General features: G+C 40.4%; 1 protein-coding gene across 4 annotated transcripts in view; it reads right to left on the reverse strand.

Annotated features, from left to right (window-relative positions):
* Positions 1–5,888: 5,888 nt before the first annotated feature.
* LOC117329095 (trichohyalin-like) overlaps positions 5,889–14,811 on the reverse strand; it is a 105,820-nt gene continuing 96,897 nt past the window's right edge. For all 4 annotated transcript variants that reach the window (XM_033886838.1, XM_033886830.1, XM_033886821.1 and 1 more), the window contains one exon: positions 5,889–9,348. In XM_033886838.1, the coding sequence (XP_033742729.1) occupies positions 9,193–9,348 (156 nt within the window). In that variant the 3' untranslated portion in view covers positions 5,889–9,192. The remainder of the gene's footprint in view (positions 9,349–14,811) is intronic.

Consider the following 14,811-nt stretch of genomic DNA (forward strand, 5'->3'; position numbering starts at 1 on the left):
TTTCATTGCGCGATTCTAGATTGGGTACCGCTGACAGTATGTGTAAGTCCAAACATGTGAGCGTACTTGTTCATGTGCGATCATGTAGGATTTGAAGTACATGCGTGCGTGTGCGTGCGTTAATGCGGGCACATGTATAAGGGAATATGTTTTATTTGACGACCTAATACAATCTACGAACTCGTATTACAGAGTTGAATGTAAGGTATGGTAGTAAGGTGATCTAGATTGTAAGAGATGCGGACAACTTGATGCTAAATGTCCAATTTACTAAATGCTGAATCCGTTATAAGATGTGACCTGTAATCTATAGTCGGACATCGGTGACATGTTACCCGACCATACATTGCTGTTTGACCAACCCCCAAAACTTCAAAACGGCCTCAAGTGTTTGGTCAGTTCGCCGGAATGACCACTTTAATCTGTATTATAAAAGTGTTCCTGACATTAATATAATTCAAAAATGGCCAAGTGGTCCTTTCCTGAATAAAGCGTCCTTACTTTAATACTTTAATAACACAGCCGAGGACAAACGGAGGTAAACAGCGCGTCAACAAGTCAAGCAGGAACTCTCGTCCTGTTATGTGTCAAGAAGATGCTCAAACACCACCAACGATTGGATCAAAGCTTAGTCATCTTAATGAGGATATCGCACAATCTGAGCAATATGTGTAACATACCTAGCCAATATGCTGTCTTCGTGCAAGTTCACATAGTCTGTGTATTTCAGCTATCGGAGGTAAAACCTTGGAAAAGGTCACGGAAGATATGGAAATTATACTATAACTCATAATATTAAGCTCATTTTTCTAGATAGCTACAAATGAGTGTATTAGTACTATCGCGAACACGTGGATCTATGAAGGGGACAAAGCATGCTGTATTATCTTAAAATTCATTTTGCCAAAGAAAGCCTAAATGTGGCTTTAAGCTAACCATGAATGTGTCCTCCGAACTCCACAAACAAGGTACTTACCCGATTACAAACAATCCAGTTTATCACTATATAAATACCAAATAATCGACAAAGAAGCCTTTCCTTTCTCATCCCTTCCCCTGTTAGTTGACACATTGTGTAGACTATAAACTCTCCGAACAGTTTATTGTAGTTATATACCAATAAACCAAGCGGACTTTCACTTCAAACTCGTCCAAAATAAAATGAAAATTTATTAAATAATACAGGCCTGTATTACTGTGCTTCCAACATTTCGTTTTCTGGGGTTTTATAATTCGATCAGTAATATGTATAACTAACCTCAACGGGGTACATAGATGTGAAATTTCAAAAAGGTTACCATTTTTTTTTTACCAGAGTTGTCATAAACAAGAAAAAAGAATAAAAACTCCACGTTACATTACTCTGCCTGTGTTGTGGGTAAATAGAGGATGTTTTATGTTGCCCGTTCACAGTCATGATAAATATCGACATTTTGCAAAATTTGTGAGATATATGATACTTTGCGAGAAACTATTAAATTTTATTTCATTTAAACAAAAAAACAAAAAAGTAGGTATCAGTAGCATTTGTTTGACGTCGTATTGATAATGGCGTTACACATTGACAAGACACCGTCATTTGGAACGGACTTCTAGTATTCAAGACTTTCAAGACAAATTCTTTGTTTTCTGTTTACCTAATAACCCTAACTGTCTATTTAACGCCAACTGAGTATTCGGAAGATAAAAAACCAAAATACATACAAAATATGGTCAGGTGTACCTTCGTTTCATTTGCACTTGAACCTAAGGAATGACAGCATTCAATGCAGTAACTAGAAAGTGTCGTTCTTCTACATTGTATTATCAAAAGTGCTTAAGAAAATGACAAATGACGAGTAATTATATAATCTGTGAGGTATAATCTGTTCTTATATTTCACAAATGTGATAAAATGTTTACTGCTGTTTTATCACACCGAGCATATAATTTTTATATTTTCTATATTTTTCATGTAAATTATTCCATCACTTCGATATTGTCTTTCTTAAGGTGTCATCATGATATCGCCAGCAGAAGACACATCCAGAACAAATGAGCATATTCTCCTTGAAAATATTGAATATCGTCATCTATTTTGGGTAAGAGTTATGGTTTGTATTAGACTTCTATATTCCTTTAAATGGACTAATACTGCACTCGATTCTTAAAGTGCTGGACCCGTATGATAATAAACTATTATACATGTATATACTCCGATGGGATCAGGATAATCTAGATAATGAAAATAATACTCTAGTCCCGACTGGCAAATGCCTGTTGTGAACATCACTTGTACAGGCAAAATATATTTAGTATAGTAAAGTAAACATGTATCTTTGGTTAAGTAGTGTGACTACGGATGATTTGTGCGATTGTTAACTAGATTACAAATCTCAGCTAATGTAACTAATATGTCTTGTTTAACGCATGTAATTCCTTATCTTCATACACTTATATTTACATTGCTCCGCATTTTCCCATTGAAACAAGGCTAAGAGGCAGTTGCCGCCATACGCCTATAACAAATAGTGCCTTAGGTTATAACACCACGTTGGTAATGTAACGTTAAAAAAAGGCATTTTTGCCCAACATACATCTTTCTGCCATATCGACTATATAACATTAAAATCACGATTCATTGCTTAAATGACGGATGTTTTCTGTATGGTCATTCAATAAACGTCCAAAGGGCCAAGACAACCACATCATTGGTAAGAAGTCCAAAGGGCCAAGGCTACCAAAACAAATGGTAAGACTTCTAAAGGGCCAAGGCTACCAACACAAATGGTAAAACTTCTAAAGGGCCAAGGCTACCAACACAAATGGTAAAACTTCTAAAGGGCCAAGGCTACCAACACAAATGGTAAAACTTCTAAAGGGCCAAGGCTACCAACACAAATGGTTAAACTTCTAAAGGGCCAAGGATACCAACACAAAGGGTAAGACTTCTAAAGGGCCAAGGCTACCAACACAAATGGTAAGACTTCCAAAGGGCCAAGGATACCAACACAAATGGGTAAAACTTCTAAAGGGCCAAGGATACCAAAACAAATGGGTAAAACTTCTAAAGGGCCAAGGCTACCAACACAAAGGGTAAGACTTCCAAAGGGCCAAGGATACCAACACAAATGGGTAAAACTTCTAAAGGGCCAAGGATACCAACACAAAGGGTAAGACTTCTAAAGGGCCAAGGCTACCAACACAAATGGTAAGACTTCCAAAGAGCCAAGGATACCAACACAAATGGGTAAAACTTCTAAAGGGCCAAGGCTACCAACGCAAATGGTAAAACTTCTAAAGGGCCAAGGATACCAACACAAATGGGTAAAACTTCTAAAGGGCCAAGGACACCAACACAAATGGGTAAATCTTCTAAAGGGCCAAGGATACCAACACAAATGTTAAGACTTCCAAAGGGCCAAGGCTACCAAAACAAATGGTAAGACTTCCAAAGGGCCAAGGATACCAACACAAATGGGTAAAACTTCTAAAGGCCAAGGCTACCAACGCAAATGGTAAAACTTCTAAAGGGCCAAGGCTACCAACACAAATGGTAAAACTTCTAAAAGGCCAAGGCTACCAACACAAATGGGTAAAACTTCTAAAGGGCCAAGGCTACCAAAACAAATGGTAAGACTTCTAAAGGGCCAAGGATACCAACACAAATGATAAGACTTCCAAAGGGCCAAGGCTACCAACACAAATGGTAAAACTTCTAAAGGGCCAAGGCTACCAAAATAAATGGTAAAACTTCCAAAGGGCCAAGGATACCAACACAAATGGGTAAAACGTCTAAAGGGCCAAGGATACCAACACAAATGGGTAAGTCTTCTAAAGGGCCAAGGCTACCAACACAAATGGGTAAAACTTCTAAAGGCCAAGGCTACCAACGCAAATGGTAAAACTTCTAAAGGGCCAAGGCTACCAACACAAATGGTAAAACTTCTAAAGGGCCAAGGATACCAACACAAATGGGTAAAACTTCTAAAGGGCGAAGGATACCAACACAAATGGGTAAAACTTCTAAAGGGCCAAGGCTACGAACACAAATGGTAAAACTTCTAAAGGGGCAAGGCTACCAAAATAAATGGTAAAACTTCCAAAGGGCCAAGGATACCAACACAAATGGGTAAAACGTCTAAAGGGCCAAGGATACCAACACAAATGGGTAAGTCTTCTAAAGGGCCAAGGCTACCAAAACAAATGGGTAAGTCTTCTAAAGGGCCAAGGATACCAACACAAAGGGTAAGACTTCTTAAAGGCCAAGGCTACCAAAACAAATGGGTAAAACTTCTAAAGGGCCAAGGATACCAACACAAAGGGTAAGACTTCTAAAGGGCCAAGGATACCAACACAAATGGTAAAACTTCTAAAGGGCAAAGGATACAAACACAAAGGGTAAAACTTCTAAAGGGCCAAGGATACCAACACAAAGGATAAGACTTCTAAAGGGCCAAGAATACCAACACAAATGGGCAAGACTTCCAAAGGGCCAAGGATACCAACACAAATGGGTTAGTCTTCTAAAGGGTCAAGGCTACCAAAACAAACAGGTAAGTCTTCTAAAGGGCCAAGGCTACCAAAATAAATGGTTAAGACTTCTAAAGGGCCAAGGCTACCAAAATAAATGGTTAAGACTTTTAAAGGGCCAAGGCTACCAACACAAATGGGTAAAACTTCTAAAGGGCCAAGGATACCAACACAAGGGGTAAAACTTCCAAAGGGCCAAGGATACCAACACAAATGGGTAAGTCTTCTAAAGGGCCAAGGCTACCAAAACAAATGGGTAAGTCTTCTAAAGGGCCAAGGCTACCAAAATAAATGGTTAAGACTTCTAAAGGGCCAAGGCTACCAAAATAAATGGTTAAGACTTCTAAAGGGCCAAGGCTACCAAAACAAATGGGTGGGTCTTCTAAAGGGCCAAGGCTACCAACACAAATGGGTTAAACTTCTAAAGGGCCAAGGATACCAACACAAATGGGTTAAACTTCTAAAGGGCCAAGGATACCAACACAAATGGTAAAACTTCTAAAGGGCCAAGGCTACCAAAATAAATGGTTAAGTCTTCTAAAGGGCCAAGGATACCAACACAAATGGGTTAAACTTCTAAAGGGCCAAGGATACCAACACAAATGGGTTAAACTTCTAAAGGGCCAAGGATACCAACACAAATGGTAAAACTTCTAAAGGGCCAAGGCTACCAAAATAAATGGTTAAGTCTTCTAAAGGGCCAAGGATACCAACACAAATGGTAAAACGTCTAAAGGGCCAAGGCTACCAAAATAAATGGTAAAACTTCTAAAGGGCCAAGGATACCAACACAAATGGTAAAACTTCTAAAGGGCCAAGGCTACCAAAATAAATGGTAAAACGTCTAAAGGGCCAAGGCTACCAAAATAAATGGTAAAACTTCTAAAGGGCCAAGGTTACCAAAACAAATGGTGAAGACTTCTAAAGGGCCAAGGATACCAACACAAAGGGTAAGTCTTCTAAAGGGCCAAGGATACCAACACAAATGGTAAAACGTCTAAAGGGCCAAGGCTACCAAAATAAATGGGTAAGTCTTCTAAGGGCCAAGGATACCAACACAAATGGTAAAACTTCTAAAGAACCAAGGATACCAAAACAAATGGTAAAACTTCTAAAGGGCCAAGGATACCAACACAAATGGTAAAACTTCTAAAGGGCCAAGGATACCAACACAAATTGGTATCACAAGAATCAGTTTGAATGTTTGCTCTGCCTATGTAGCACTACATATATCAGAAAGTTTTTAAAACTGTTTGAACCTTCGAATTTGATCAGTTGCACCTTCTATGAAATCTATCAACATTGAATACATATGTACGTGTTATATTACGATCTTGAATATTTAACTAAATATAATTATAAAACAAACATGTACATTTTATGAATTCTTTATTTTATATTCAATTTACCATAATTTTATCACAAATCAATTTACCATAATCATATCACAAATGCCTGGGGATCACATATTAATATATCATTATTTTCATCATATCACAGTTCTCAGAAACAACAGCAGCATTTATATCTTTATAACAAACTAGAAGCAGTGAGATAATATATCATATTTTCGAGGATTTGTGGCTATAGTTCCAACACACGGCTGTAACGAGCTTTATCTGTAATAGACTGTATGATTTGTGTGTAAATGATGATCAACATGAACTCCAGACTTTTATTTGTGGTCGGGTGTGTTATAGTCTAATACTGAATCAATTACCATCCCTTTATCAACAAGGGAATCGCAGAACATACAGGTATTGTAACTGTCTACAGACATTGTAGTTGGCACAAATGGTTTAACACTACGTAATCTGACAACACAACACAATAAATGATTTACAGAGCTCTCTGCTTCCCTGCCTTCCATACAAATATCCCGTGGAGATCATGGACAGTGAGGTAGCAAGCCAGGATCAGGATTATCTACTACAATACCTACAGACAATAGGATACTCCTGTATGTAACACTGTACAATATATGATATGTCAGCATGATGTGTATCAGGGGTATGGTAGGTGTCTGCTTCAATCAACAGTAAATTACAATCGTGTTCTGTGCACTCATCAATATTCCATAAATGAAATAAGGATTTTTTTGGGGAAAAAATACAGCAATGAATAAATAAAACGCTAAATATATGTTTGAAAACACCCCAGATAACAATTGTGTATGCTGTGAGTGCAACATCATATGTACTGTACAATGTATATAATGTATACAATGGCTCACAAAACAAACAAATACATACTCTGAATTAGCACAGCAACAGTTGAATACAATAGTGGAAGATTATTAAAATATGAAAATCTTTGTTAAAAATTGAAACAAAAACTGTATATCTATATAACAAAGTCTCTCAGATATCTTCTCACATCTCTTACAAACAAAAGCAAACACAGTCTTCTTTCCCGTGAACAGTTTTTACAGTGGTACAGTGGTACATGGCCTGAGACAGAGAGGCGGTGTTGTGCCTCCATCAATATAATTACAACATGAAACAAATGTCGTAATTAGATTGGGATATACATTTCAAACTGTTCTTGAACATCCAGCAGAACGATATTGTTAAAACATTTAAACTTTTATACAGTATTGGTGACACAACATTTACAGTAACTCTACCCGGAATGTGATATATCATGGGATATCTAAGGTTACTATTGGTATCGGGTTTTAATGCCATCAGTAACCGTTATATCACAAAGGATACGCCCTAACAACACTACACCATCATAACAACAGGCACTTTAACCTAATGTGGAACCTAACTGGCCATCTAATGATGATGCATATGGCCATCAAAGTGATTAAGTTAGCATATCTGATACTGAGACTGTTCTGGATACACACATACAAATGTTTCTAAACTGATATACGGGACGGCACCACTAATACATAACACACAAACATGCACTTACACAAACCATTGTCACATTTGAGGTACAATTTCTATCTAACAGATGTATAGAGAGTATAATTTCTGATATTCAATGAGCAAATTGTTCATATTAGAGTAGACTGTCGTGATAAGACTTGGTTATAAATCAAAGTTTAGATTACCATCATCATTAGATATAACATTTCTAAATCAACCATACTAGTACACTGTACCACCAGTCAGTCAAAAACCAGTATTAGTCAGTCAAAACCCTCATTACTTCAAAGTGGTATACACATAGGAGTATAGCTTTATCTTTTCCTTTACCTTTCTTCTGACCTTGACCCTGAATACATCCTCAAACGACACTCATTATTATATAATGACGCAGTCAATTAATTAATCTCATTAATGGACAGATGTCACATCTGCCCTCAGATCTATATCTTTAAATCAATGCCTTGCTTTCAGATATACTATGTATATAAGTGCTTTAAACTTCAAACAAAAAATCTTGTTCTCATTACAGGAAAACTATCTATAAAATCTCTTCTTTTAAAAAAAGCAAGACAATATATTTGTAAAATGTATACATATATAAAATGATAGCTTCTGACAGTGGTATGCCAAGCATTGTCTATAAACAGTCACTATCACAGTTATAGCACATGTTGTTGTAACAATATATTATACGAGTATGCATATTTCCACCATATATATATAATCTCCCTTTTCCTACTCATACCTTGTCCCACACCCAAAACATGTATTGTATGAATGTACATTGCAGATTCTACAATCAAACAACCCTGTAGCAATATAATTATTTGACATATCATGTTGTCTCTAATTAGTATTCTGTTGGCTGATGTGTACCTCTTAGTGTTGACTGTTGAAGAACGTTTTTCTTTTTTTTTCAACTTTTCTATAATGTTTGATTTTATTCCTACCATATTCAATTAAGAAAAGTTTGTAAATAAATCCACAATAAGCTATTTCTTCTTCAAACCTGCCAATCCCGACAAACAACAGTTGTGTTATTCAGGATAAGAAACTTCACAACGCCAGATCATTCTAAACTCTTCTCTGCTTCATGAATTTTACCATTACATTCCTTGACTGTTATTTTTCAGTGTATGAAATCATCAAAAGAAAAATAATTCTAATTATTGCACACACAAACTGATATTTCATACTTGTCAGAAACTGAAATGCCTTTCAACCTATGACGATGACAGTTGTCCTCTCTATATAAAGACCCATTAGAGTAGTTGATACATTGAGTGAACCAGATCAGAGAGAATCACGAAACTAAAGGATATAAGTATCCTTACAACAAGGTTACTGGTAGATGGTGAGGTTTGTATTTAGCCTGGCCACACAGAAAAAATAGGAATAGTTCTGTTATGTAGTTATGATAATAGTATATCATTATCAATTTGAGTTCCGAAAATCAAACAGTGAAATTTCTTAAATAGTAAGCGGATAATATAAACTTGTGAGTCTGCCTACAAGTGATCATCCACAGCATACAACTCTACTAGCCTGTAGTTACACAACATTTCACTAGGATATACCTTGTTACCCTCTCAGACTGTCATGGAACCGCAACATCCATCACCTCAACAGTTCACTAGAAAATCACCCAGAGATAAACCATAGATTTTCTAACCCCATACAAACCAGTACCATCTTCTCCTTCTTCCACACATGTAACAAGACAAAATGCATTGTTTGTGTACATGTTTCAGAGAATGTTCCCAGACATGCCTGGTATGATCAGGAGTTGTCACTTAATCTAATACGTTTCTGTGAGTGCCGTGTCTGAACGTTCAGCAATCTTTACAATTCTAGAGTTCTCCCGCTCATGTTCTGTGAGATTGTGTTTATCCTCCTTGAGAAGCTGGCGGTGCTGTTGTAATTTTATATAGCTCTCTTCCCTCTGAGAATGAGCCTGAAAATATAGAAAATCAGCAAATTAATGTATATTGGTGACATTTTACTACTTCCAGCTTGACAATAGCAAAAAACTGTTCATCCTTAAAGTGATTTCATTGCAATATCCTTTCTAATATCACTCCCTGCAGATAGCTGTTCCCCAACCTCCAACCCTACACAAACAATATCCTGTAACAACCCCAAATCCAACCCTACACAAACAATATCCTGTAACAACCCCACCTTCAACCCTACACAAAGTCCTGTAACAACCCCATCTTCAACCCTACACAAATTCCTGTAACAACCCCAACTCTACACAATGTCCTGTAACAACCCTCACCTCGAACCCTACACAAAGTCCTGTAACAACCCCAACTCCAACCCTACACAAAGTCCTGTAACAACCCCAACTCCAACCCTACACAAATTCCTGTAACAACCCCAACTCTACACAATGTCCTGTAACAACCCCAACTCTACACAATGTCCTGTAACAACCCTCACCTTGAACCCTACACAATGTCCTGTAACAACCCCACCTTCAACCCTACACAAAGTCCTGTAACAACCCCAACTCCAACCCTACACAAATTCCTGTAACAACCCCAACTCTACACAATGTCCTGTAACAACCCTCACCTCGAACCCTTCACAAAGTCCTGTAGCAACCCCAACTCTACACAATGTCCTGTAACAACCCTCACCTTCAACCCTACACAAAGTCCTGTAACAACCCCAACTCTACACAAAGTCCTGTAATAACCCCACCTTGAACCCTACACAATGTCCTGTAACAACCCCACCTTCAACCCTACACAAAGTCCTGTAACAACCCCAACTCTACCCAATGTCCTGTAACAACCCCAACTCCAACCCTACACAAAGTCCTGTAACAACCCCAACTCTACACAATGTCCTGTAACAACCCTCACCTTCAACCCTACACAAAGTCCTGTAACAACCCCAACTCTACACAATGTCCTGTAACAACCCTACCTTCAACCCTACACAAAGTCCTGTAACAACCCCAACTCTACACAATGTCCTGTAACAACCCTCACCTTCAACCCTACACAAAGTCCTGTAACAACCCCAACTCTACACAATGTCCTGTAACAACCCTACCTTCAACCCTACACAAAGTCCTGTAACAACCCCAACTCTACACAATGTCCTGTAACAACCCTCACCTTGAACCCTACACAATGTCCTGTAACAACCCCACCTTCAACCCTACACAAAGTCCTGTAACAACCCCAACTCTACACAATGTCCTGTAACAACCCTCACCTTGAACCCTACCCAATGTCCTGTAACAACCCCCATCTTCAACCCTACACAAAGTCCTGTAAAAAAACCCAACTCCAACCCTACACAAAGTCCTGTAACAACCCCAACTCTACACAATGTCCTGTAACAACCCTGACCTTGAACCCTACCCAATGTCCTGTAACAACCCTCACCTCGAACTCTACACAAAGTCCTGTAACAACCCCACCTTCAACCCTACACAAAGTCCTGTAGCAACTCCAACTCCAACCCTACACAAATTCCTGTAACAACCCCAACTCTACACAATGTCCTGTAACAACCCTCACCTCGAACCCTTCACAAAGTCCTGTAGCAACCCCAACTCCAACCCTACACAAAGTCCTGTAACAACCCCAACTCTACACAATGTCCTGTAACAACCCTCACCTTCAACCCTACACAAAGTCCTGTAACAACCCCAACTCTACACAATGTCCTGTAACAACCCCACCTTCAACCCTACACAAAGTCCTGTAACAACCCTCACCTTGAACCCTACCCAATGTCCTGTAACAACCCCCATCTTCAACCCTACACAAAGTCCTGTAACAACCCCAACTCTACACAATGTCCTGTAACAACCCTCACCTTGAACCCTACCCAATGTCCTGTAACAACCCCCATCTTCAACCCTACACAAAGTCCTGTAAAAAAACCCAACTCCAACCCTACACAAATTCCTGTAACAACCCCAACTCTACACAATGTCCTGTAACAACCCTCACCTTGAACCCTACCCTATGTCCTGTAACAACCCTCACCTCGAACTCTACACAAAGTCCTGTAACAACCCCACCTTCAACCCTACACAAAGTCCTGTAGCAACCCTCACCTTCAACACTACACAAAGTCCTGTAACAACCCCAACTCTACACAATGTCCTGTAACAACCCTCACCTCGAACCCTACACAAAGTCCTGTAACAACCCAACCTTCAACACTACACAAAGTCCTGTAACAACCCCAACTCTACCCAATGTCCTGTAACAACCCTCACCTCGAACCCTACACAAAGTCCTGTAACAACCCAACCTTCAACACTACACAAAGTCCTGTAACAACCCCAACTCTACACAAAGTCCTGTAACAACCCTCACCTCGAACCCTACACAATGTCCTGTAACAACCCCCAACTCCAACCCTACACAAAGTCCTGTAACAACCCCAACTCCAACCCTACACAAATTCCTGTAACAACCCCAACTCTACACAATGTCCTGTAACAACCCTCACCTCGAACCCTTCACAAAGTCCTGTAGCAACCCCAACTCTATACAATGTCCTGTAACAACCCTCACCTTCAACCCTACACAAAGTCCTGTAACAACCCCAACTCTACACAAAGTCCTGTAACAACCCCAACTCTACACAATGTCCTGTAATAACCCCACCTTGAACCCTACACAATGTCCTGTAACAACCCCACCTTCAACCCTACACAAAGTCCTGTAACAACCCCAACTCCAACCCTACACAAATTCCTGTAACAACCCCAACTCTACACAATGTCCTGTAACAACCCTCACCTCGAACCCTTCACAAAGTCCTGTAGCAACCCCAACTCTACACAATGTCCTGTAACAACCCTCACCTTCAACCCTACACAAAGTCCTGTAACAACCCCAACTCTACACAAAGTCCTGTAATAACCCCACCTTGAACCCTACACAATGTCCTGTAACAACCCCACCTTCAACCCTACACAAAGTCCTGTAACAACCCCAACTCTACCCAATGTCCTGTAACAACCCCAACTCCAACCCTACACAAAGTCCTGTAACAACCCCAACTCTACACAATGTCCTGTAACAACCCTCACCTTCAACCCTACACAAAGTCCTGTAACAACCCCAACTCTACACAATGTCCTGTAACAACCCTACCTTCAACCCTACACAAAGTCCTGTAACAACCCCAACTCTACACAATGTCCTGTAACAACCCTCACCTTCAACCCTACACAAAGTCCTGTAACAACCCCAACTCTACACAATGTCCTGTAACAACCCCACCTTCAACCCTACACAAAGTCCTGTAACAACCCCAACTCTACACAATGTCCTGTAACAACCCTCACCTTGAACCCTACACAATGTCCTGTAACAACCCCACCTTCAACCCTACACAAAGTCCTGTAACAACCCCAACTCTACACAATGTCCTGTAACAACCCTCACCTTGAACCCTACCCAATGTCCTGTAACAACCCCCATCTTCAACCCTACACAAAGTCCTGTAAAAAAACCCAACTCCAACCCTACACAAAGTCCTGTAACAACCCCAACTCTACACAATGTCCTGTAACAACCCTGACCTTGAACCCTACCCAATGTCCTGTAACAACCCTCACCTCGAACTCTACACAAAGTCCTGTAACAACCCCACCTTCAACCCTACACAAAGTCCTGTAGCAACCCCAACTCCAACCCTACACAAATTCCTGTAACAACCCCAACTCTACACAATATCCTGTAACAACCCTCACCTCGAACCCTTCACAAAGTCCTGTAGCAACCCCAACTCCAACCCTACACAAAGTCCTGTAACAACCCCAACCCTACACAAAGTCCTGTAACAACCCCAACTCTACACAATGTCCTGTAACAACCCCACCTTCAACCCTACACAAAGTCCTGTAACAACCCTCACCTTGAACCCTACCCAATGTCCTGTAACAACCCCCATCTTCAACCCTACACAAAGTCCTGTAACAACCCCAACTCTACACAATGTCCTGTAACAACCCTCACCTTGAACCCTACCCAATGTCCTGTAACAACCCCCATCTTCAACCCTACACAAAGTCCTGTAAAAAAACCCAACTCCAACCCTACACAAATTCCTGTAACAACCCCAACTCTACACAATGTCCTGTAACAACCCTCACCTTGAACCCTACCCAATGTCCTGTAACAACCCTCACCTCGAACTCTACACAAAGTCCTGTAACAACCCCACCTTCAACCCTACACAAAGTCCTGTAGCAACCCTCACCTTCAACACTACACAAAGTCCTGTAACAACCCCAACTCTACACAATGTCCTGTAACAACCCTCACCTCGAACCCTACACAAAGTCCTGTAACAACCCAACCTTCAACACTACACAAAGTCCTGTAACAACCCCAACTCTACCCAATGTCCTGTAACAACCCTCACCTCGAACCCTACACAAAGTCCTGTAACAACCCAACCTTCAACACTACACAAAGTCCTGTAACAACCCCAACTCTACACAAAGTCCTGTAACAACCCTCACCTCGAACCCTACACAATGTCCTGTAACAACCCCCAACTCCAACCCTACACAAAGTCCTGTAACAACCCCAACTCTACACAAAGTCCTGTAATAACCCCACCTTGAACCCTACACAATGTCCTGTAACAACCCTCACCTCGAACCCTACACAAAGTCCTGTAACAACCCAACCTTCAACACTACACAAAGTCCTGTAACAACCCCCTCCTCACACCCTACACAATGTCCTGTAACAACCCCCTCCTCACACCCTACACAATGTCCTGTAACAACCCCCTCCTCACACCTTACACAATGTCCTCTAATAACCCCACCTTGAACCCTACACAATGTCCTGTAACAACCCCCAACTCTAACCCTACACAAAGTCCTGTAACAACCCGTACCTCTTACCCTACACAAAGTCCTGTAACAACCCCCTCCTCACACCTTACACAATGTCCTGTAACAACCCCCAACTCCAACCCTACACAAAGTTTGTAACAACCCGTACCTCTTACCCTATACAAAGTCCTGTAACAACCCCCAACTCCAACCCTACACAAAGTCCTGTAACAACCCGTACCTCTTACCCTACACAAAGTCCTGTAACAACCCCCAACTCCAACTCTACACAATGTCCTGTAACAACCCCCAACTCCAACCCTACACAAAGTCCTGTAACAACCCCACCTTGAACCCTACACAATGTCCTGTAACAACCCCACCTTGAACTCTACACAAAGTCCTGTAACAACCCCCAACTCCAACCCTACACAAAGTACTGTAACAACCCCCAACTCCAACCCTACACAAAGTCCTGTAACAACCCCAACTCCAACCCTACCAAAAGCAATGTTTTTGTTATCAAATAACGCAAGTCTCATGTAACATTGATATGGTTTGTGTGAAAACAAGATACATTAC

This window comes from Pecten maximus, chromosome 1 (genome assembly GCF_902652985.1).
Source record: "Pecten maximus chromosome 1, xPecMax1.1, whole genome shotgun sequence".
Taxonomy (NCBI): domain Eukaryota; kingdom Metazoa; phylum Mollusca; class Bivalvia; order Pectinida; family Pectinidae; genus Pecten; species Pecten maximus.